The 26,566-nt window shown below is 35.9% G+C and overlaps 1 protein-coding gene across 23 annotated transcripts in view; it reads right to left on the bottom strand.

Moving 5' to 3' along the window:
• The window catches only part of ATP2B2 (ATPase plasma membrane Ca2+ transporting 2), a 414,437-nt gene that overhangs the window by 30,896 nt on the left and 356,975 nt on the right, over positions 1–26,566 (bottom strand). For all 23 annotated transcript variants that reach the window (XM_067003034.1, XM_048051896.2, XM_048051902.2 and 20 more), the window contains 6 exons: positions 18,859–19,100; positions 18,031–18,265; positions 12,601–12,780; positions 11,621–11,708; positions 4,566–4,672; positions 3,765–3,956 (listed from right to left, as the gene is read on the bottom strand). In XM_067003034.1, coding sequence (XP_066859135.1) covers positions 3,765–3,956; positions 4,566–4,672; positions 11,621–11,708; positions 12,601–12,780; positions 18,031–18,265; positions 18,859–19,100 — 1,044 coding nt within the window. The remainder of the gene's footprint in view (positions 1–3,764; positions 3,957–4,565; positions 4,673–11,620; positions 11,709–12,600; positions 12,781–18,030; positions 18,266–18,858; positions 19,101–26,566) is intronic.

Genomic DNA, 26,566 nt, shown 5'->3' with positions numbered 1-26,566 from the left:
GTATCAAAGTGTTATAAAGTGTAATTATAAAGCCACAATACGAAGTTTCATTATCTAAACTCTTGGCCTATAGGTTGAGCAGCTCTAAACTGAAGCAGGGCCCAATGTAAGCTAGATCCCTGTAAGGGGCCGCTTAGTTTTGGCAGCAGCCTCTCCAAGCTTGCCAATACATGACAATATATCTGTAATTCCTATGCCACTTAGAACATGATTTCTGTCACCTTTACATGACTTCATGCTGGGACCAATGGCATAGGATAGCAAATGACTGGTTGCATTGGTCCCATTTAGTCTGCATAATAAAATCAATAGCCCACTCCTAATCCTTCATAATCCTGATGTAACATTGGAATAGCATTGACAGTTGCATGCAGCATGTTAAACATGCATGTTAAACAGTCGTAAGTTCAACATCTATTGAAACAACACACCAGGACAAAATAGAAATATAGTAGATAACTCTCTGCCAGCAGCACCTTGCAGCAGCAGGTAGGTAAATAAATAAAAATGCATTTGTTTAGTATTAAAAGAATTAAGCTAATCTGTAGTTCCCTGAAGTGGAACTTGGCAAGGTCACTGATTTTATTTATGTATTTGAGGAAGGAAAGGAAGAAAAAAAAAAAAGCTGCAGATTCTTATAACCACAAATGGTCACAGGCCCTACTTAAGATTTTTCTTAAACCTCTCCACGGCACTCCTAAGGTGCTGTGGACCAAAGAAATCAACTCCTACGTGGCAATGCATCCACTGTGTGCTCATTGGAGGTCTAGTTTCGGTAACAAGTACTCACACAGTTGGACCCTTTCATTAATACAAAGTTGTTGTAGTTTCACTAGTCCTTCCTACAGCAATGTGACCACATGCACATAGTTACATACACACCAATGCAACTGCAGGATGAAGACTGAATAAAATTAAGTACTTAGTTGCAAAATTTGAGCCAAGTATTGGAAAAATCAGTCAAAGCAAAGATTTTATCTTTGTGCTTCCTTTTAGAACAAACAGAAGAAACATCAAAAAGAGCTGGTAAAGCTTCATACTCAAGGTATCCCAGTGTGCTGTTTCTGAACTGCGGAACAATTTTTTTGAGAGAAGTGACATTAGGAAGCATGAAATAAATATTACTACCTAAATAGAAATTTTCTCATACTAGATTTCATAAAATCACCAAAAGGGTAGGCTGTGTAATACTCATTAACCTGAATATTAGTCATGGATTAAAATTATAATCTTTTTGTCAAAGAAAGCCAAACCTACTACCTGAAAGCAAAGCAAAATTCAGTCCAATACGGACCTTCTTCACATTCATTTCGAGGGTCACAGAAAGCTGTGTTGCTTTTTGGAAACTATGGATTTTAATTTTGTTAATTAAGAACTTAAGTGATTCATTCAAAATAATAATTTAGACCTATATGCAGTTTTGCAGATTTATTTCTGTGCGCACTTAGCCTATTGTACCCATGATTTTCAGTACGATCATGCATTTTGTACTAAAGCTATTTTCATTGCAACCAGAGGGTACAGTATGTTCCCAAGTGTAATTTTTAGTAGAGTTTATGAGCCAAACAAACATCATGCTCTTTCACTGCCTAGAATCTTTGAGTCAAAGCCTAACATAATAATGTTCATTCGTAAGGCAAGATCCTTGTTGAATGAGATAGAAATGAGAGCTGCTTGGAATTATCAGCAGTTAGGCAGTTCAGTGTAAACAGAACTACAATGGAAATAACTGCTGCCTTTTTGCTACAGTTTCAATTTTATTTCCTTTCAGACCTCATTCTTTGAATTTGCATTTTTACTGCCAAATTAAGGAATTGCATAAGAATCTATTTGGGCAGAAATACAGAAATTCTAGGAGTTGTATGTTAAAACCTATAAACAGAGACAATGAACTTGACAGGCTCAGTGATGGTCTTACGGCCCATTGGGTTAATACAAACACACTGGGCCTGATCCAAATCCTTTTATAAGGTAATGGAATGATTCAAAGGATGAAAAAAGCCCTGGAAATAGAAAGGAGAACATACTTCCACTGAATATGCACTACACAAGAACTTAGTATTGATTTTAAAAAGTCCTTTTATTGACTCGGAAATGTTTACCTCTTCAAGAATAAAATAGAAAATACTTAGTTAACACCTAGAATATATTTCCCTTAATGCTTTCACAAAGCAAATGAAAAATCGTGGATGCTAACCAAAAAAAAAATCACCTTACATAAATTCTTTTAGGCAGTGAAGGAATGTCTATAAAACAAGGGCTCAAAAGGAAGCAGTCCCCTCAGTTCCAATTCTGGTATTCTGACCATGTTGCTGTTAGCACTTTTTTGTATATTATTCTGAACCATTGATAAAATCCAGAAGGATTTACCTTCCACATTTTTAGTATTTATCCATGTAATTTCCGTTAGCAGTAAAAACTACTTCATGGTTAAACATTTTCTCAAAATGCTTGGAAATATTTCCCAAGGGAAAATGAAAAGTTTCCAACTTCTGCCTCGGTGTCAATAATTTTGTCCCATAGCACAGGCTCAGCTGTGACAACAAGGCATCATCAAGACCTGGGAGGCAGCATGGTAGGGAACAAGCACTTGGCAGCTTGCAATTTTTTACCTCTCAGAAAACAAATGAATTGTTTCACCGCACAGATAAGGCCTCTAAACGTCAGTCAAGGCTTAGGAGAAGTTTGACCTCATGGTTTTGTAAAGGTACCTGAGTTTCTGGTTTCAAGTATTAATTCCATGATTGCAATGTAAGTTTACCCTGGAGCAGAGCTAATGACTTATTCATTGTTCTGCTCAGGTGTGCATGAGGTGGAATTTACCTGCTGGAACAGGCATGTGCATCTGTATGATGCACGATACAGGGAGACGTCAGCTCTCCCATAGTGCTTCTCAATCAAAGGAGGCCTTTTGTAATAGCACCTGTCTGCAGCATTTGAAATATACATTAATTTTGGGTTGGGGGAGTAACAGCACTAAAAAGCCTGCATGTTTTGCTATTTTCTAATGAAGGACAAGCCCTAGTACTGCACTAAATACATCCTGGTTTCTTGCTAGGTAAAAGAAAATGTTATTCATCAAAAAGTAGCAATTTGAAGGAAAAAACACAGTATGCTTTTGTAAAAGACCTAGACATGTTGCACGTACATCAGGATTACAATAATGGATTAGTGTAGAGGGGGAAAAAGAAATTGAAGTTCAACTATATGTGTTATTTAATTGGCTTATTGTTTGCACTTAAAATCAAAAGCACTTGCCCAAAAGCAACAAAATATCAGTCAAAAAACTCCTCTCCTGGGATTACTTCTGTGCACTGCTAACTTGAAAATCATAATCTAATTCCATAATCCATCACTAAATACATACTTAACAGTGAAATATTCTGAAAGAAAACGGCAAAGTCACACAGACTCTTCCTTTTTCCAGTCTTTGATATTTTCTTCCCTGATGTCAGAGGCTCAATCATGACAATAATATGTAATCAAAAACAGGGAGCTGTACAGAAGCAGAACCAACATTAGTTGCTCCTGAAAGTAATTTACTTCTAGGGAGAAAATGGATTTGTACACTTTCTTTTGTCAACAGCTATTTAACACTTACCAGTTTGATCCTAAATACTTTCTTAATTTTCAGAAGAACTTCAGAAAGCATGCTTTCTGTTGTACAAAGTAAGAATTAAATGTAAAGCATCATCACTTAAGAGGCAATGCAGCTTGGTAGGATTTGGCCCCATACTTTAAGCGATGCCTGAAGATAATCTTACCTGGGTAATGCATGCTCCAGTGAAAGCCACAATCACAGCCACAATGTTAACAGTGAGCTGGAACTGCAGGAATTTTGAGATACTATCATAGACGTTACGTCCCCACATCACAGCCTTCACAATGCTACTGAAATTGTCATCTGTTAGGATGATATCTGAGGCTTCCTTTGCAACATCTGTTCCAGCAATACCCTGGAAAAATTAATTGAGAATAAAATTACTGGGAAGTACACAGACAGAACACAAATCCCTGCATACTCAAAGTCCATAGTTACAGTAAGATTCCCCAGCACCGTAAAAATGACTGCTGAGTATGTTCTGCATTTTATATTTGCTAGGATGATGGCTAATTGGACCTGTTTTTGAAAGTGAGTACGGAGGCAGAAAAGGGCATTGACAGAGAACAGTGGAATTCATGTGATGATACTTCTGGGTGCTTTAAATTATCAGCTTATTGTCTAGCAATCTTTTGAGTGTTTGTTTGTTTTTTCCTTCTTTTTTTAGGATATTCTATTAATATACATGAACAGAATTGCTAACAATTAGAATTACATATCTTAATATGTAATCTAGTATATTAACATATCTTAAGAGTCTAAGTATGTTGGGAAGACATCTTCACATGTAGCAATAGTTTTTAGCAAAGCGAAATAGTATTCTGCTGTTGTGATGAACAGAGTCCATTCTTCTGTATAGGCAATATATTGCTTCATTAAGCAATTTTCTCAACACCTCATGAATGGAAAACTTCTTACAGCAGATTTACAATGACATAAACATCAATAAATACGCAGATAATACCATTGCAAAGCCAACGTCAGCCTTTTTAAGTGCTGGTCCATCATTGGTTCCATCACCAGTCACGGCTACAACCTGTCTCTGTTCCACCTGTGTGCTGTCAATAATACCTGCAAAAAATGTATATACCAGTGTGTATACAGTGTGTTTATATGTTAGCAAGACAAAACTTCCCTCTAAAAATAGCCATGTGTGTAATACCAGCTATGTAATAGTACACAAGTCTTACAGAGATTAACAGAGTTGATTTCTAAGGAAAATAATGACGAAAGCCATGCCACCTCTATTATGTACTATTCAACATTGCTACTAGATTTTTTTGTGGAAAGATCTGATCCTGCACCACCAAAACATCAATAAAACTTGCATAGGTATCATAGAGAATGACATTGTCTCATTATGTTCTTCTGGAAGACTTCTACTATTAAAAATTACGTCACAGTAAAACCATTTCAGACCAGCTCCCTGATTAAACTTCAATGGATTTTTTTTGCTGAAGATTTAAGTTCATGCTTAAAGCTTTCCTAAACCGGGTCTTAACTATAATATCTGTTTCACTGGGTTGCCTTCTGGCAATCAGTTTAACCTCAAGATAACAAATGCCATTGATGAATTTTATTTAGTTGGAGCCAAATTAGCATTTTAACAGAGAGACATTCAACTCTGCCAAACGATGATTGAGAAGATATGAAATAATTCTTTAAATTCTGGAGCAAAACATTCAAATAAATAGTCATAATAAAATAATTTCCACTTTAATTTGTAAAATGATCTCAAAATGAAAACACTACTTTAAATGGTGAATCAAGTTTCACCCAGCTAGCACAAACAAAAGTATTTTCCACTTATGCAGGTAGGGAAAGTAAATAAAAGATTAAATACTTTTTCTAAGGTCATAGAAGCGGCTCTGTATTTTAATGGGATGGGCATCATTCTCCACTCATGTTTTTATTTCCATGTTAGAGTCCCTTTGTCGACTTAGTAGGAATACAGGATTTCTATGTAGGATAAAAGAACAACTCCCTATATTAGGTAACATGGGGGGAAAATAAGAAAATTCCTTTTTTAACACACTTTGCACAAAGTCGTATCCTCTAAAAACAATTATCAAAACCTACCCAGTGTGAAAAGCTTTCATCTACTCTGGAAAAAAATAACTCCCATATCAGATAATCAGACAGAAATAGGAAATTGCAGATTACAGAGCAATAGCTGCCTCTTGGCAAAGTTTGGGCTTATCAGGCACCCAGAAGATTGCAATGCAAAAGGGAAGCAGTAACCGTCCTCCTGTATTTTTCAGTCTTAAGAAAAATCAGAAAAAAAAATAAATTCACTTTCCATTAGCACTATGAACTCAGATAAATGGCATATTATTCTGATATGATCTTACAATTAGAACTTTCAGTTTTTTGGGTGACTTGTCTTTAGTATTACTAAATAAACAGGAACATCAGCTGGCATTGCTTTTAAAAACATTTATCTTGTCTTCCCTTCTTGTTATCAATATACCCTTTGATGTTAAATTAATAGTTTAAGCTTCTGAAGAAATTCATTAAAACTCTGACACCTCATGCTATTAACTGCTCCAACCAGGCAGAGAACACCTCTCGCAATTAGATTCCAGATGGGAGCATAGCCCAAACAAAGCTGAAGAGGGTTTAACAAATGACCTCCTAATGGATATAAATAGTGGACAAATGTCAATGATTCACTACCTGACTGCCTATTTTTATCCATAAAAGCAAATTACGCAGCCAGGATGAGACAACCACCCTCCAGAGCACAAAACTGCATAATCAGCAATCATGGAAAGAGATAAAATGGTCTTGGTTACCACCAGCATCTCAGCCACACATCTCTATCTCAGTGACCACTGCCAGTGTCATCAGAACTACACCAAGACATGGGACAAAACTATGTAGATGGAGGAATTTTCCTTTGAACATCAAACTAATTTCTAAAATGGAGCAGTAGCAATTATTAGGGATTCAGAGTATTTAATATAGCTATTCATAGCTATACCCATGCTCCTTGACTTCATATTATTTTTAATCTGTCCTTCCTCCCCCTTCCCCACATTTCTAAATCACTATCTTCTTTCCAGCACTCTACTTCCTAACTCTGCTTGCTTTTCCTTTTTTTTTTCCTTTCTATTGATATAATTTTGTTAATAGTTGTGGTAAGCATTTGTGGTTTCACTTCGAGAGTTTTCTTCAGTATCGACTAATATGCCTGTTTAGATTTTACAAAAGGTGTAGGGACAGCAAACAAAGGAGGGATGCCAAGGAAGGGCTCTCCCTCTGCAGTCTTGAGCTATGGAGAACTACTGCTTTGGTGATCAATGAAAAACTTAAATAAGGGTATTATCTGACAGACTGGCAATCAGAGAATGCCCATTTCTACTCATTCGCAATAGCTAAAAAGAAATTTCGATATTAACTTCTCATGTCTAACAGCCAGGAAAATTCTACAAAATAAACTGCTTTACTCCAGTCAATGACTTGTATACACTATTTTAATCAGTTTTGCGAGGTACAGCAGGCAAATTCATAAAATGTGGCAAAGCTTCCTTCCAAAACAGCTTTTGCCGTTTCATTGATCTGTGCCCTCATCTCAAGCTGTTAGGCTACAACTTTTCTCCATCAAAAAGGAACTTTGTTCAACAGTCACAGGAACACATGTAGAACCCACCATTACAGTATGTTCCACACACAGATTCCGTTGATGCTGTAGGAATTTGGGGAGCAGTCATGTAGATTCTTTAAGGCATATATGTGTCAGAGTAAGCAACTGTTTCTGATGAGGGAAAAGATTTTGTTTTTTAAAACAACTATGTATAGCCATAAAGAGGAGCACTGTATGTGCACGCTTGCTATGAAAGACACCAGCATTCCATACAAAAGTGAAAGTGAAATACATCGTATATCTCCTACCTTCCTCCCATCTAACATCACGCAAGCATTAAATCAAACCCTTGCAGGATAATATTATAAACAATATTAATCAACATTGTGTCTTCCATTTCTTTTACAGGAAAGGTATCTGTACCCATGGTCAGATCAAAAACAACAACTGCAGCCTCAGGTTTTCCCTTTACTGTGGAACAAATGCCACTTCATTTTAACAATTCTTATTTGCATTGTCACCCTTAGAGCCACATCAGTTAGAAACTGGTTCTGGGAGAGAGAGAAAAAAAAAAAAAAAAGCTGTTTTAGGTATCTCATTCTGTCTAAACTGGTTGACTCAAAACAGGCTACAGGGAAAACTTAGCCACAGCAGAGCATACAAAGATGGACACTAGTTCGGGTGTTATTGATGTTATTGATGCTGGAAAGTTGATCATCCCATACGCTTACACATTTATCTGTCTTTGACAAGCCAAATGTAGATAGATGCAGTAATATATTTTCATAGGCATATTCTGTTCAGATTGGTTTTTAATATTTCCTAACTTTTTCAAGCTCCATGTTTATCTAACAAGAATTTAGAAAATCTGACTGAAAGAGAAAATTTAAATTCATTTAAGTTAAATGCTTGCCTACGTGCAGGAATAGATCTTTAAAGATTAATATAAAAGTGTTTTATATAACATTACAGACAGCATTGGTAATTGTTAAGTGAAGAGTGCTCTGCAAAGTTCATGATATTAGAATGCCAGAGAAGACTATGGCACAAATACAAAGATTTCTGTTCTGAGCAGGCACCAGCAATGTGAAACACAAAAGGGGAACCTTGAAAGCATCAGGGCCTTCCACAAAGTTAGTCCTAACACTGACGACAAAGATCTAGATAGTATTTAAAGTATAAAACTCTAGATTCACTTGTAGCATACCTCCTGCTTCCTTTAAACTATTCTTATATTCATCACTTTTGGGAAGTGTTGGTCAAAGTCAACTTTTTACATTATGAAACATGTCAACTTTCTGAGCATTTATTTACATGAATTTGAATAAAAATAAATATTTAAATTTTATTTCAAATGGAAATCAAAACCAATTGCCACTTGCAAAATACTGATATTTAATTTCAAAATTTCAATTTTTTTTCTATTATTCTTTTTATTTTACCTAGTCTCATGGCATGTCTGCTATAATGCATCCCATGCAATAATATTTGAAATATTTTAGAAATTAAGGGTAATTATTAGAAAAATCTTTTCTTCTTTAAAGTTCCCTTTCCCTTTCTGCTTTTTAATCAAGCAGCTTTCCAAGAAAGTTCTTTTTAGTATCACACAAAAAAAATCCAGATGAATTTAAACATTGGAAACACAGCTTCTTTAGCTTGTAAACTGAGTATTTATTTTATCTTCTCTATACTTTCTGATGAGGATGCTGTTTCCATGAGTAGTAAGCATTTGCTTCTTATTTTAAAATAACAATCTGACAATATTGAAATATTTCAGCAATAATATCATTATAGGTGACATGCATTTTTATTGTTGTATTTTGAAACAGGGTAAAAAAAAATATGAAATCATACCAACAGACTTCATGAAGTCTTTAAGAAATTGTATTTCAGTTGGATTGAGATGTCTAAGTGAAATGTTTTGGTTTCACTGAAACACTTTGTGATGCTAAACCACTTTGACATTTTTTTCAATCTATTTCTACTTCAAAGACATAAATATTTGAGAGAACACTGTCTACGCAGCCTGAAATGCTGAACCATGCCTTTCTCTAGTCCCTTAGCTGTAGTAAAAAGAAAAATGTAAAAGAAAAATGATCCTCTTGCTGGGTGGGACTGTGCTGTATTAAAGACACAAAAAATGTTCCCTCCAGCAACTGTATGTCATTAAAAATTAAATATATTTTTTAAAAAAGTTTATTTTGTGATGTGTGTTTTTACCCTGAAGCAGATAGAATACATCAAAGAATAGAAAATCCTCTTGATCCCTCAAGTGTCTGAGAAAAAACATAACATTTTAACAAGAAGCCCAAAATTGGTGAACATTTAAATAGTTTCGTGTAACTTTTAATGGCCCTTGGAGTATACCATCCAAAAAATTCCATCCTGATTTCCACAGACTTGTTCTTGAACTTTGTTGGATATTTAATTGCTCTCTCTCTTGACCCTGCCGTATCTTTAAAATATTAATTGTACCAGTTATATAAGACATTCAGTAGTAGTAAATATTTTGTATTGTCAAAGTGCTTATGATATAGAACATCATTAATTTGTTGCTTATTTCTCTTCAGCTATTATTGATTTTATTTTCTCTGGCAAAGGTTCCATTCTCCTCTTAAGGGAAAATCCTATGTGATTCAAATAAGTACTCCCAAGGGACTTATTTAATCAACTTAATGAAACAAATTGTTGTGTGCTTCTGAAACAAATAAAACCATATTAGGCTTTACAAGTCATGTCCTCTAAGAGCTATAACACAGTGTGTTGTATGCACTAAGGAAGTGAGGATACTTCAGCTGACTTTTTGCTGTTTGAATTCTGAGCTGGAGAGCAAGTAATTATGTTGTCCAAACCAATGGTCTCCAAACATTTTTGATTGTGCACAGCTAATAGTAAAAATTTTTTAGCACACACCCCAATATTATGTATATTATTTACAAATTGTGCATATTTACTACTGTGCCAATATATTATGTACATTAGAAAAAATTCACAAAATAGAATTTTAAAAGTATAGGATAAATAAACTCTATTTTAAGAATGAGATTTTATTTTATTTATGAATGGTACTAGAGATTTTTTCTTCCTGCACCCCACTGGATTGTCTTGCATAACTCCTGGCATGTGTGCACCCTACTTTGGAGATGACTGGTCTAAATACTGTCTCAAGAGGCTGAGTAAGAGCAGTCTGTCTCCAGCTGCCTCATCTTCTGCACTACGACAGAGCTTACAGGTACATTAGTTCTCCTGAATGAACCATGCTTGAGTTCTTCACATACACTGGTCCCAATCCCAAAGGGCCCAACAGATCCAATTTTCAAATTCTCAAGGGAGCTTTTGCTCTACAGTCATTTAGGCATTTTAAAAGATTACATCCAGATTAAAAGCTTTTATAATCAGTCATCTACGAAGTCATATCAATAAAACCTTGGCATCCAAAAGGATAAAGCCAGAAATTATTTTCTACCGAAACCTGAATTATTTAAGCAGTCAGACTGATGGAAACATCTTTTTGTGGCCAGAAATGATGCTATCCCAGATCAGAAATTTTCTGATTTAATAAGCTTTTAAGTGTGAGCTTCAAGGTCAATAGAATAAAATATCATGCCAGCAACAAGTGTCAGATACAGATTTGAAGAAGGCTTCATAAAGAATGCTGTGAATAAGTCCATCTTTCATAGGAGCATTCTATCTGCAGATGGCATTGTGAGAGAATATGGTTTGTATGGCACAGTTTTTATAGGACAAAAACAGACTCTAAAAATACAGTTGAAAATCTGAATGAAGCCTGTTCATATCATACCATTACTGAGCCTATAGGAAAATGGAACTTTATGCCTACATTTTACATGACATATGAAAACTGCTATTGCCACATGAAAAGTTTTTATTTTGGAATACTATCTAAATGTAATTGTGGGAGAACAGAAGCACAAAAACTTGAGTGAAAATGAAATTGTTCTTGGTTGTTTTTTTTTGTGTTCGTTTTTGTTTTGTTTTGTTTTGTTTTCATGAAGAGGTATATTCAAGGAGATTAAAATCTACTCTGCCTCTTATTTGTATGAAGAATTACCCATTTCTCAATAATATTTTTCTGGCCAGCACACACGCATTTTCCCTTCCCAGGCAGAGCCTCGTTCCAGTCCAGTTAAAAAGTCCCAAGGCAAATAAGAGATTACTTCTACTTGCCACACAACTTACTGGTATTTCTGTTATTCCTGCCAACCAGTATCTTGTTATTTTCCATTTGAAGGTTCAGACAGAATGCAAACACAAGAGATTTCGTTACCAAGAAAACTTCCTTGTATTATGTATACAACAGAGATGTGTAATTACAGATAACTCAGATACAGTGTTAACAGTAACATTTTTACAATACAGAAGATGCGTCAACCATATTTCAATAACCTTGGCATTACTATACACACACTCACCTTTTACCAAAGTGTGTTTGTCTGTGGGAGATGACCGAGCAAGTACTCGAAGTTTTGGCCAGATTTTGTCAATCCGCTCTTGCTCAATCTGGAAAACAACAAAAACAACGACATAATGATTAGTCTGTGATGAGCAAAATGCAAACTATATAACTCCTCAAAGTATATAATGTATATATACTATATATGAATATGTAAAATATATAACTTCTCTAAGTATATAATAACAAATATGTAACTTCTCAAAGCCAATCAAACGTTTACAACTACAGATGTGTTCTTTTATTCTGCATTATAATACAAGCTCTTCACCTCATTTTGGCACTAATCATAGCAGAATTTTCTCGGTACACCAACAGCAACAAGGACATATCCATAGCATATCCTTATGCTCCCAGGATTCCATCAGTCAATTCAAGGAGTAAATGACTGTGTCCAGACACAGCACGGAGTTTTCTTTTTTAAAGCTGGCTTCAGTAGTCTGTGTTAGCTCCATCTTTTATATGTGGAATTAAAAATCTTCTGAGAATAGACTAAGTTATTGAAATCATTAGAGTGAGTGAATATCGCAGTACATGGATTAGATAAAGTGGTACAAAATAAAGCGGGCATAACTGGTTCTTTGTACAGACTGAATTCACGAGACTTAAACCTGCAGACTGCTGTTGTGTTCCTTCTCTTTGCTAACAAACCTGTTTTTAATGTACTTAGTTTTGATTTCTTGTATACTAGTGCTATGGTTCTAAAAACTGCCAAATAAGGCTAGCACTAAATTTATAATGGCTCTGCAGGATAAGAATTAAAGACTGGATTTTCAATGGTATTTTAAATAGTGAAAAGATACTGCTAGAAAGAAATACCAATCTCTCCAAGTAGTCTTTACTGAAATAAGGTACACATTGGTGCAGGTGAAAGAACATTTCAGTGTTCTCACTACTTGTAAACCATGTTAATATGTATGGATTTACTATATGAATTACCTCTCCTTTCTCATTTCGGATCCTTCTGTTAAACTCTTTTCCTTCAAGGCAAAGAAAGTCTTCTCCTGGATGAATGATTCCACATTTTATGGCAATGGCGCGTGCTGTGTTGATGTTGTCTCCAGTAACCATGCGGACTGTGATTCCAGCTCGCTGGCACTTTCTTATGGCTTCTGGGACCTTCAAAAGCAATATAAAAGGGAAAAAAAATATGAGATAAATATGAAATATAAATACAAGTTGGATGTTTACAGTTAGAGTATTTTTAGCCTAAGAAATTCATTAAGTAAAAAGGGAAATCATATGTGTTATGGCATAGATTAAAAGTTACTTGACTTCTAAAGAATTGAGGTTACACCAAAGGCAAGACAAATCTTGTAGCAAGAAGCATACAAACCATTTTTCTGATCACTTGGCTTAAGCTTCTCCTGATTTTGATACAAACAGGAGTACTCTGCAGCTTTTTTGACCTTTAGCAATTAAGGCACCTAACATACTCAATATACGTCAAAACTGAGATAATCAATATATGTATATTAAAAAAACTGTAAAAAATGAAAACTTTCTATTCAATATACATGCACTGAGAACAGTTATTTTGTACAAAAAATTATCTAACATCTGATCCAAACTTCTCTTTCAATAAGATTATCTAAAACGTTTTAGAATTCAGCATTATTACCCTAATTTATGCATATCAACAGGTGGTATTCCCAAATATACGTGAGCTTAATATTTCAAGAATAACTTATTCCAAAACTAAAAATGAAGAATGATTAGTTACCCTCTTTCTGCATGAAACCAACTTTTCCTGTTGCACAGCATATATACCAATGAGGGAGAATTCAGTGTCTGACAGGGTCTGGGAGATTAATGCAGAAGCTATATACTAAGTTGGCATCGTATATTTGGCATCAGCTTACTTAAAAATAAAAAATCATTTTGTAATGAAAATAAGCAATAAGCAAAGGGTGTGATTATGAAAAGAATTGTCATTTTTAATAATTATCAACAAATTTTAAAACAATCCTATTTAGTTTAAGAAAGGGAATGGAAACGGATATTACTGGCTGCAATAGCAAAGTTTTCTACTGCCAATTCAGTGCAATTTGCTGATTATGACCTCTATCAGATAAGTACTCTGTAGAACTTAATGCCAATTAGAGTGGATTAATCTCATCCATTACTACAGAAAAATATCAAGAAAAGGAGCCGCCATCAACAACATAGCACTGCTAATTTTGTGCATTGCTAGATATTTTAACTTCCTCCGTAACTGTAGCGGACACTGCTGGGGGCAGGATGCTGAACTGATTGACAGATTGACAGCCCATGCTCTGATCTGGCATAGGAACTGCTGGGCTCCTAATGAGTTCATGGGGCCAGAAAGGCTGGGTATCTTGGACTGAACGTCACACTGAAAATAAATTATATGCCCTTAAACTGTATTGTAGATAATGATTATTCTAATCAGTGAGTACAATTTCACACCATGTTTCTGCATCTTTATTAAAATATTTTTTCCTCAGGAAAAAATAGTGCTATTTATTTGTATAAGATTAGAAATGTCTCCAATGGTTATAAATCAACGTGGCACAGAGGGCGTAATGGCTCATCTGGTCAGCTGTGTTCTTCCCTCTTTAATAAACAAGAGGCAGTTATGAGGCGTCTGCTTTCCACAGCACCTAACTAAACTAACACCTAGTTGAGGAGCAGACTAGTACTTTTCTCATGACTATGAAGAAAACCACTTCTTCCTCAAACTGTACCCACAGAATGCACGGTTTGCAGAATGACTCTCTGGCAATAGAGACTGCAGAAGCAAGAGAAAAATTAAAGGTTTATCTACCCGTTCCCTCATCTCTATTAATTGAAAATATTCTTCCCATGAGATGTATCCTGGAAGCATCATCTGGACTACCTGAGCCTTTTAACATTACAAAGTTGACTTCTACTGGGCACATACAACCACATCAGATCTATTACTTAAGCAAATGACTACTGAGTTACCCAGTTTCCACATTAATAATCTTGGCTACATCCGATTTGCCGGTTTGGAGTGCCCTTAGTATCCACTTAACTGTAGTGACCCTCACGCATAGGGTATGACAAATTTAGATGACTGTCTGTAAATCCAGCACAGCATATGAACCATGAAGGAGAAAAATAAATCACAGTACAAACAGAAAAAAAAAAAAAATAATAAAAAATCAAATAAAGTGTCAGTCCTATTAAACAAGGTCATGGGAGGACAACCTAGTTTCAAATACACCTCAAACTAACTTATAACTAGTAAAATAATTCTACCTCCCTCTTCTCTCATTTTTGGACAGCTGGTGGGTGGTATCTGATTTACACTGTGTACAATAATTACAGTTAAAATATTGTTCATATTTTTTAATGCTGTAGGGAAGAAAGTGTTGGCAGACTGAGTGGGCAGTGGAAGCAGACATTTTCCATCAGTTTTGCAGAATTTAGGTACGCATTTCAATTTATTTTTTTTATTTTCTCTCAGTAAAGTAAACCTTTAGATGTGTGCATGTATAAATTATGCAATGCACGAGTATCTATCAAAATCAGGTGACAAATAGGTGGAATTTAGAAGTGATTTATGTTCTTCCAGAAATAAAAAATTGTAGGTGTACGTTGGCAAATCAGTATAAGCCAGTATAGACTCATTAAAGCCAAAGCAGAAAAGCTGTCAAAAACAACAGACAAATCTCTATAGGCATGAGATAGCATTCTGTTTGTTCTCTTCTTGTATATTTATCAAAGGAAAAAAAAAAAAAAACACTATAAAAAAGCTTAATGGCAAGCAGGTATCTCAGTGCTTGATAAAGCCAGCTACTAACAATGAATAAGCCAGAGTCTGAATTGCATCAACCTAAATAACCAAAGTAGTATGCAAAATTCATGGATGTCCAGTGGTTACGCTCCAGTTAAAACTGGTCAGTTGCTGGATATCATTGTTGAATAATTCAATCAAATAGTTACTTTGAATGCATGGAAGGAAAAGCAATAGCAAGAAAGTGCCCTGTAGTATAACCAGAACAGATGCAGCACTCATATCTGAGACCATGCTAGCATGACACCACTGACACTGCAGGTATGTCAAATATGTGACAACCTGAACGCACCAAGGGTGCATACAGGCAATGTGCCACAGCAGCTCTGAGGAACTAGGGGAGCTATAAATTTGCATGCAAAGATCATCTTAAGGAAAAAATGCAGCCTTTTCCATTATAAACATTAACACAATTTAAGGGAAGCTACAGGTTGTCAGGATGGTGACACTGGATTGCTTCACTGGAATTACCTAATCTGCCATTTCTGATAGAATAAATCCTGATGTCCATGAATATTGACAATATTAATAAAACAGAAGTTGTAGTAATATTTCACATTTTTATGCTTTTTCCCCTGCAGAAGACACTTTGAAAATTCATAAACTCCAATGCTGTGTCTATATTTATTTACTGGACTAATTCTTGCAAAATAAGAAGGTTATTTATAAGAGCTCAACATCTTACTATTTGCAACAATTTCTGATACGTAATTCCAGCTAAGTCAGATATTTCATACAGACACCATTTTCTGAAATTTATGTTTTTGTTATGGCGTGGAAGTTCTTTTGATCTTACCACAATGGAACAGTCAAAAGGGATATGGAGAAAAATCCCCTCAAAACAAAGTTCCCCAAAACAACTGCAGATTTGTCCAACATTTAGTAGAATTCTGGTGTTAAAAGGTGTTAATCTACAAGAAATTCAATACATTATTTAGATAATTTTAGAAATAAAATGTTTTTCTTCCTTCATCTTCTTTGATCCTTTAAATAGATGTCAGACTTGACCTCTTTGTTTGTAGCAACACTTCATTTTTACCTCAAGCTCCTAAGAAATTATTCCCTATGAAATGAGAGCAGTTCTCTTATAAAACACATGAAAGGATAGTTTGCAGCTATTTTAAATAATAACTGCAAATCCCATTGCTACCCATTTCCTCAGTCTGTCATACCATACTGTCATACCTATTATAAAGCTATTTTCAAAAAACACGTATCATTAATCAGTTTTGGAGGGAAAGAGCGCTGATTCATAGTTCTATTGGTCACTGACAGTTAAAATCTTTCTGAGTTTATACATATATATATATATATATAAATGAGCTAGAGTATTAGGAGTGGGATCCATGCAGACAGAATATTTTAATAATATTTTAACATATTTTTAAAGACATGCAATGTCAGGTGTAGGGACAGATGGATTAGCAGTAAAAGACCATCTGATGATGGGTAAAGTGAATGCTGTTTATCTGATGACTGCAGAAGTAAGGATTTTATCATAGTTTTCACCTAACCAAGACTTAATTCATATTATGTATTTCTCAATACTGAAAAAAAAGGCAAGAAAAACCATTAACACTCAAAGTACAGCTATGCAATTGGTGCCTATAGTTGTAATTATATCATGCTATTTTCCTTTATTTATTTTCTAGTTACAGCAGAAGTATATAAAGGCCTACTTTAAAAGTGACTCAGGGAAGTAGTTTTCCTTGCATGTCTAGCATTGCCACCAATTCTCAGTGGATCAAATACAAAGATTTAGATATGATTAAAAAAGAAAGATCCAGCAAAAACATAAAAGGAGACAGAAGACTAGAAAAGACCAAGATTGGTACCAAGCTACTTTATGCAGAATAAGAACCCACTCTTTCTGTATAAGGGAAATTTGAGTTATCTTTCAATAACCTTACTCCAGAGCAAACAGCAGTCATTAATCACCTACCAAAATTACAGCACCATCGCAGAATGGATTTTGATTCCATTGTGCATATCCAGTACTGATTTTCTCAAATTACTTGAATTAAAACTTTTGTCACGTTTTTACAAGCCATTTAAGAATAGGATCCATGAAATCTGCAGCCTCTCCATAGTAAAGCTTTTTCTTGCCCAAATATAACATTAAAAAGTTTTCCTGAGTAGCCACCAGTTACAATCTCAAGATAATTAGCAAAGTGCCAACATCACAATTATAGCCATAGCAATTATAATCACTACACCCCTTTCTTCTGCTTTCAGAGTTGTGCCTCACCACATTGCTTAAAGAAGAAATCTTTAATATCTGGGAGTATAATAAAACTTGTAATGATCAGTTCTCCTGTATACTCCTGCATGACAGAAGGTTCAATCATTTTAATCCTGTAGTTCACAAAGCCCCATTTTGCTATATTTAAATATCAGTTGATTAATAGTTGATTTTTATCAAGTTAATTTGATTTTTTTTAACCAACTGAAGTTTATTTTTAAAGTTCACTTTCACCTTCAACAGAACTAATTAAAAAAAAAAAGATAAAGACTGCAATAAATCTATAGTTCAATTTTTGTTCAGTTCTCCAAGAAATGTTTTATGACATAAGAATTTGATATACCTCTGGCCTTACTGGGTCTTCAATGCCAACAACACAAATGCAAGTCAGATCAGATAAAATGTCATTTTCATTGTCCCAATCTGGCTCAGGGCTGCTATTGAAGTCTCGGAAAGCAACACAGATAGTTCTCAGTCCATCACAGGCCATTGGTTCAATCACTTTTTTCACCATTTCATCCCGGTCACGTGGTCTGAAGACACGAGGTTCACCAGCTGCATTAAGGATCCTGGAACACCTTTTTTATTTAAGAAAAAAAAAATATTCATCATGTATTTGCATGACAGTTGAAAAGTAATTCCTTGTATCGGCTCTTTTCATTCAACATCTTCCTTTCTGACAGCAAGTTTTAAATTTCTATTGCAAATATCTAGACCAAACAAGAAGATTCACTACTGAAGTGTCATCAGATAGAATTTGAATGTAACTTATTATGAAGACACCAAGACCCTGTCCTCCGTTATTTCCCTAAAACCCATGTAATTAATGAGCTGAGAACGTACAAAGAAATTGAAAAACCCTTACATTCCAAATGTGTTTATTAAACTAAAGAATGCATTCATAAATTACCAAATGTAGACGAGAAATAAATTAGAAGACCCAATATTTCTGCTAGCCAGTCACAAGAAAACTAAGTCAAAGACTTCATCAGGGCAGAGGGAGGGGACAGGACATGGACAGTAACACCTTTATTCTCCTCAGGTGTGTCCTTTTCCAACTCTAAGTAGCAAATTCCAAACACCAAAATTCCCAGGTATGTTTTATTAGTGTCAGAATGTTTTGCATCATTAAGATTTTGGAAAAACACAGCAAGAAATCCTTTGAACTTACTTCTTCAGAACAATTTCAGAAGCTCCTTTGCTGTACATTCGGAAACTGCCATCTGGCATTTTAATGACAGTGCTCATTGACTTTCTCACAGAGTTGAATGTGTAAACCTTATAAAGTTTCTCCTCAGGGATGAGGTTCCGAACAGGCTCATAATCCTGTTTCAAATCCAGGACAAACCCCAAGAGGCCACACTCCGTCTTATTGCCTACCTGGCGAGGCAGGCCACCTTCTTTTTCTGGTGGCTGTAGAGGAGAAAAGATTAGATACGGATTTCTGTAATGATTAGCAGTATGCAATGCCTTCTACCCAATTAATAATAAAGTTACAGTGTACAGTTTAAGATCTAAAACTCTAATTATGGAGTCATGTCTCTTCCAATTTTTAAAAAACTAGCAGAAATTTCAGTGTTATAACAGACTGGAAGCAGTTATGCTCATAACAAGGAAAATGTATCTAGTCAGATGACTACTTTTGGTCTTTTGCATTTCTTTTAAATCAGCCACAGGCAGTTGAACTTCTTATAGCTAGGCAAAACATCATTAAAAATGAAATAATTTTCTTTAGGCTCGATATAATTAATACTTACTCATCACAAATAGAATGTTTGCTGTTCTTACTTGCTTAGAACTGAATTGTTTTGCTGACTTTTATGGGTTTAATGGTGAATTAAAAAAAAATGTCCTTTTTATCTACCAGGCAATTTTGAATCAAAAAAAATAATAAGAAAAAGAAAAATCAATCTGCATCTTAATCATACACAGTAAATCTCCATAAAAATGGCATTTCCAACAATCTAAAAAATAATAATCCTACTGCCAAAAGCACCTTTTTCTCCATACTTTAGTCGGCTGCTTCAGACATTAAATGCTTTATAAGTAAAAACAAAAACAAACAAACAAAAAAGAGTAGTCTAATCATTTTGCAATTCTCGTTACTTCTAGGAACAAGGACGACTCTATCTTCCCATTCAAAATATAAATAAAAACAAAAAACAACCACATTTCACAAAAAAAAAAAGTAAATAAAATAGAGGTGTAATATATCCCAAATAAAAAATTCCTGTGTTGTCAAGATTCCAGATAGACTTAAGGGTCCCATGCATGAGCAACACTGTTAATAACTTACATTTTCCTGTACACATTAGAATTAGAGAAGTGGTTTTTTAAGCTTTTGGACTCAAGAGAAGGAAAAATCCTTTCACAACTTTAATTTGCAAAGTATCATAGCACCAAAAACATTTGCATTTGACTCAAGACAAGACTGTAAGTTATCGGTTTAAACGTGACAAACATTTGCCTTACATTTTGCAGAATTGGGGCTGCCGGACTACATTCAGAATTATGTCCATGTTTTGAGCATAGACTTTTAAATCTACTCTACTTGGGAAATACCTGAGGGATGAGGGGTAATGTAAGGAATGATTAACTGAAATTACAAATCTCTAATTACACTTAGATTTGAATTCTTGCAATGAGTGCTGCCATAAAAGGGGGAAAAGGGAATTTTACTTAAGTAAGCACCCCAGAGAACCACCTTTTGCAGCTGGTTTAAAAATGAAGGACTGATAGGAGATAATAATAGACTTGTCTAGAACTGAAGTAAGCAAAATGAAAAACAGAATTTCCGTAAGAATCATTTTTCTATCACCAGAAAATTTTATACTCAGATTAACAAGATTTCCTGAAAAAAATAGATGCATAGATGCATCTCCTGAGAGAGATGCATCTATGGTGAGCATTACACAATAATCTAAAAATATTATAAGAGTTATCCTTCTATAACTCATTGTAACATCTCTAGCTTCTATATAAACAATCATCTGACCCAGTTATATGGGTAAGATTTGTGTTGCTATGACATTTTAGCATTATTCCAGGCTCAAATTAAAACACTTACACTCAGAAAGTATAACAATATGATATATTAAATTTATTATATACTATAATAACTTGTCCTGCTGTAATCCCATTATAGTGTGATACAACTGCCCTCTGGATTCTCAAAGTCACTTAAGGATCCCTGCCTTACAACCCAATAACTGGTAGTTATATGATCTCAAAGAACTGTTAAATTCAGTAGATATAAAAATTTCAGGTAGGAGTCAACAAAATATCCTTTAAAATATGATTTTGTTTAAATAAATTAGTTTAATTTTCATGACATTGCTGCACACGGTTCTTGAAATGTGCTAAGAACTTCTGTTTTTTCAAAGCAGTGGATTAATCAACTTCACTGCCTGGGTAGCAATGCAGGAAAAGACTGATTTCATATCAAACTTTCTGTTTTAGCTCTAAATCCCTATTTATGTTGCATCTCAACAATGAATCTCAACATTGACTTAAATGTGAATGTGATTAAGACACTAGCAAGTGCACACTGGAAACCAATGAAATAGATATAGATTTCTTTCCATCACAGACACAGAATCTTAGACAACTGCTATTTTTTATACATATAATTTCATCATGAGCAACTGTGAATATATACTGACAAAATAAAAATCTACCTACATTTCACAGTGTTTAAACCTAGAGGCCTTCTAAAATTTATTTTTTATTTAACCGTAAAGTAGATCACACTTTCCTTCTCTTACAGTGGTCTAAAAATAGACTTCTTTTAGTGACCATCTTTTGAATGCAAATACGTAAGCAAGGGGAAAAAATACCAGTGAAAAAATGAACAGACATTTCAGAAAGGTTTCGAAATCTGCTAACAAGTGGCCACCTCCCTCTAGAGCAGCTGCTGTCTCCATACTCTTTGTACATTACATTAAAATAAAACATATGGTGGTGAGAGCTGGCAAGCACCACTTCCTTCCCTGTAATGTTTCAGCTCAAAATCTATATGCCAAAACTAGTTTCCTTGCAGATTGTTCTTGACAACCCTTCACAGAAGCTGCTGGCTGTTAAAACTTTGTACTGTGCTGTATCTATATTGTTTGCTGAAACCTACAGTTTATGGCACCTGGAACACAATTAAAAGGATTGCACAAAGGGGTTACTTTTGAATAATTAACTAGGAATTACTTAATTGACTTGGTGAATGAAAACGCTTTGACACTGTAGGAGAGAAAGCCTTTGAACTGTGATTTGCTAAAAGAAACTTTTGAATGCATTGTTTCTCAAGAGCTCAGTGAAAGGTCTTTTGCTAGTCACAAGACAATCTTCTACTGGGAAGGGACTGATAATTCTATACCACTAATATCCCACTGATAATTCTATAATAATTTTAATTGTTTCTTTCAAGTCTTTACATTATTTACATGATAATAATATTTCAATTGTAAGTAAATACTTTCATGTAAAACAAGTCCAGGCAGATGTAAAATAAATAGCGGTTATAACTATCAAATTAAAATAGGTTTCTAGGTCAAAGTACAGCAGTATTATTCAGGTTTAAAAGTACCAACCCCAAAAGCTAATATTGACTTAATACTGAATTTGGATTACAAAAGAAATTTTCAAAATGATTTCAATGGAAATTAACTTGCTAGTAAAGACAGGTTAAGGGGAAAGCAAGATAAAACTGCGGGCATAGCTTACAGAGGTTCCTCAGGTTTTAAAAATACATTAGGAAACTATAAGGCTTCCATTTAACCGTAACATTTACTAAACTTCATTTTCCTTATTGCCATTTTTGATGTAAGAGGAGAGAAACTGGCAAGAAGATCCAAGTAGTCTTTACAAAACAAAGTGTTAGGGTTTCATATATTATATGAAGTTGTCATTTGTTTCATGTCATGCTTTTGTGTTCCAGAATGATGATGACTGTAAATGTATCAATTTTATTAAGATAATTAGCTTTGCTAGATTATATCCATATTGAATGCTCCATTTCAAGTCCATTTACAAGACGCAAACACATGAAAATACATTTTTCAAATTAAATTGTGAAAAAATTCCACTTTATATTTTATTTACAGTCACATAATGGTTGAGGTTGGAAGGGGCCTCTGGAGGTCATCTTGTCCAACCATCCTGCTCAAGCAGGGCCACCTTCAGCTGCTTGCCCAGGGCCACGTCCAGGCAGCTTTTGAAGATCTCCAAGGAGGAGACTCCACAACCTCTATGGGCAGCCTGTGCCAGTGCTCCATTACCTGCACAGCACAGAAGTGCTTCCTGACCTTTAGATGGAGCCTCCTGTGTTCCAGTTTGCGCCCATTGCATCTTGTCTTGGCACTGGGCATGACCGACAAAATCCTGGCTCCATCCTCCTTGCCCTCTCCCTTCAGGCATTTATAGACATTGGAGAGATCCTCCCAAGCCTCCTCTTCTTCAGGCTGAACAGTCCCAGTTCTCTCAGCCTCCTCTCAGAGGAGACGTGCTCCACAATCTTAATCATCTTTGTGTCCCTTCCTTGGACTCTCTCCAGTGGCTAAACCTCTCTCTTGTACTGGGGTGGCCAGCACTGGACACAGCACTCCAGGTGTGGTCTCACCAATGCCGGGTAGAGGGGAAGGATCACCTCCCTCAACCTGCTGGCAATACTTTGCCTAATGCAGCCTTTAGCTTTCTTTGCTGCAAGACTTCATACCAAGTATAATCCAGATTCTGGATGTCAAATAAAGCAAATTCATTTGCAGTATCTTCTCTTTCCTTTTATACTGCCTGTTCACAGAGTATTTATTGTTCTCTAGCTTCATCACTTCTGCATAACTACACAGAAATATAAAGTTTGTCTGGAAATAGGCTGGTTTTTACGTGCAAAGATTCTCTTACAGACTTTTTTTTCACATCTCTTTATTGTTTTGAAAGCTTATTTAATACTCTTATCTGACTTTTCTCTTCCCAGCTAATACTGTGGAACTTTCCTTTGGTTTTAATCAAACTTCTGCTTACATTATAGTTTTATCTCTATCTCAGTACCATAACATACTTCTGGCTTTCTGGGCAGATCACAGCTGACATATTAATTATCTACATGACTAAGATAATATTATATTAACCAAGTGCAAACATTTTATTAGAATTCTCAAAAGATCCTTTTATAGATTAATACAAACAGCATCCTGAAGATAAGTTATACTACAAATAGCTGTCATCAGCTCTGTACTGTCAAAATGTTATGAATTCACTTTTATAACATCTTTATTTAGGAATAAAAATAAGTCTCTATCTTGTGGGGATTCTGATCTTTGCTACTCTTGAGCACAGATCTGGAATAATATTATTAACTTGAGTGATGAGGAAGATCACAATTTGTCCTAGGACTGTTTGGAATTTTAAGAATTTTTTCACATGAATGAGTAATAAGGTGACTCTGCTTTACGCAGAGCACAGAAAGCAACATGTTAAATTACAGATAATGCTTTCTGTTAATATATTTGCCATTTTACAACTTATAATCACCACTGCCAGGTACAATACTGTTGAAATTCAGTTAAAGTCAAGTCAGTTTGAATTGAGGTCAGCATACAGGATTGAAAAAGAACTGTTAACTTCTTTGAGCTGGTTGCATAATCGTTTTGGCATCAGAAGAAACAGACTCAGTTAACCTTATGTACCATTCTGATCTCACTCACTGGATTTAAAGCCCGACATTTAAAAGTTTAAAGCTTTTTTTTTCTTTTTTTTTTTTTTTTTTGTTTTCTTACAAACACTGCTGAGTAGAATTACGGAATCACAGAATAGTTTAGGTTAGACTAACAGAAGTGTTCTCGTTCACTTATACGATGCCTTTCTTCATAATATACACACTTAAACATCTCTGCAACAGACAGCAGGACATGGAGAGTCTGAACTCAAAATCAGTGGGAAGCAGAGGATTCGGATAGAAAAATGTGGTTATACAGATGTGTATTGGCAATCAAGCACATTGGTGGTATTCCCTAGCATAAGGTAAGACTAAAACATATCATAGCTCCATGCTGTTACCTCAGGTCCTGCCGCTGTCCCCAGAGAGCAGAGCTCAGCGCCTGCCCCTCCGCTCCCCTCGTGAGGGAGCTGCAGGCCGCCATGAGGCCTCCCCTCAGCCTGCTCTGCTCTGGGCTGAACAGACCAAGGGCCCTCAGCTGCTCCTCCTGCGTCTTGCCCTCTAGAGCCTTCACCATCTTTCCTGCCCTCCTTTGGACACTGAATAATAGTTTCATGTCCTTCTTAAACTGTGGTGCCCAAAACTGTACACAGTGCTCGAGGTGAGGCCACACAAGGTGGATCAGAGCAGGACAATCCCTTCCCTCAACCGGCTAGCAATGCCATGCCTGATGCACCCCAGGGTATGGTTGGCCCTCCTGGCTGTCAGGGTACCGTGTTGACTGATATTCAACTTGCTGTTGACCAAAACCCCCAGATCCCTTTCTTCAGGGCTGCTTTCCAGCCTCTCATCCCCCAGTTTGTACATACAGCCAGGGTTGCCCCTTCCCAGGTGCAGAATCCAACCCTTGCGCTCTTTCATGCTGTTGGTGATTGCACAGCCCTCCAGTCTGTCAAGGTATTTCTGCAAAGCTTCTCCACCCTTGAGGAATTCAATAATTCCTCCTTGTCCAGTATCATCTGCAAACTACTTAGTGTGCATTCAAGTTCCGTATCCAGATCATTTATAAAAACATCGAAGAGATCTGACCCCAAAATGGAGCCCTGCAGAGCCCCACTAGTGACTGGCCTCCAGCCTGATGTAACGCCATTTACTATAACCCTTTGAGCCTGACCCATCAGCCAACTGTTCTCCCATCATATTATGTATTTGTCTAGCTGTATGTTGGACATTTTGTCCAGAAGAATACTGTGAGAGACAGTACCAAAAGCTTTCTTGAAATCCAAAAAGATTATATCTACTGTCTTCCCTCAGTCAACTAGATGGGTAACCCTGTTGTAAAAGGAAATTAAGTTAGTTAAGCTGGACTTTCCACTCATAAACCTGTGTTGAGTATGACCAATGACTATGTTGTCTTTCAAGTGTTTTTCAATAACTCCCAAAATAATCTCCTCTATCGTTTTACCAGGCACTGAAGTGAGACGGATAGGCCTGTAACTACCAGGGTCTTCTTTCTTGTCTTTCTTGAAAACTGGGACAACATTTTCCAACTTCCAGTCAACTGGGACCTCTTCAGATTCCTAAGACTATTGAAAAATAGTTGAGAGAGGTCTTACAACGACATCAGCCAGGTCTTTGAGTACCCTGGGATGAATCCCATTGGGCCCCATAGACTTATATGCATCCAAGTGGAGCAGCAGAGCCCACACAAGTTTGGGATTAGCTGGGAGTTCCTGCAGTCCAGTCCTCCCAACTCAGGGCTCTGGGGGTCCCAGGGCCCATCATCAGTGTTAAAGACAGAGGCAAAGAAAGCGTTATATGTCTCTGCTTTATCAACATCCCTATTTGTGAGGTGACCAACCTCATCAGTAATGAACCAATGTTATCACTGGTCCTCCTTTTGCTGTTAACAAAACAAAATAAACAACAACAAAAAAGCCCTTCTTGTTGTCCACCACAGTACTGGCCAGCTTCAACTCTAATTGAGCTTTGGCCACGTGAATTTTCTCCCTACAAAGGCAAATAAATAGCATCTCTGTAGTCCTCCCATGTTGACTGACCTCACTTCCAGTGTCCACACACTTTCATTTTCAGCATGAGCTCTAGAAGATCCCTGCTCAGTCAAGCAGGCCTTCTGCCCTGCCTGCCTGAATTCCAGCACTTTGGAATTGCCTGCTCCTGTGCTCTTAAAAGAGGGCTCTTAAAAAGTGATCAGCACTGATGGACCCCAATACCT

Source organism: Anser cygnoides, chromosome 10 (genome assembly GCF_040182565.1).
Source record: "Anser cygnoides isolate HZ-2024a breed goose chromosome 10, Taihu_goose_T2T_genome, whole genome shotgun sequence".
NCBI classification, from domain to species: Eukaryota; Metazoa; Chordata; class Aves; order Anseriformes; family Anatidae; genus Anser; species Anser cygnoides.
Note: the sequence above shows the minus strand (reverse complement) of the source record. Positions and strands in the feature narration are given on the sequence as shown.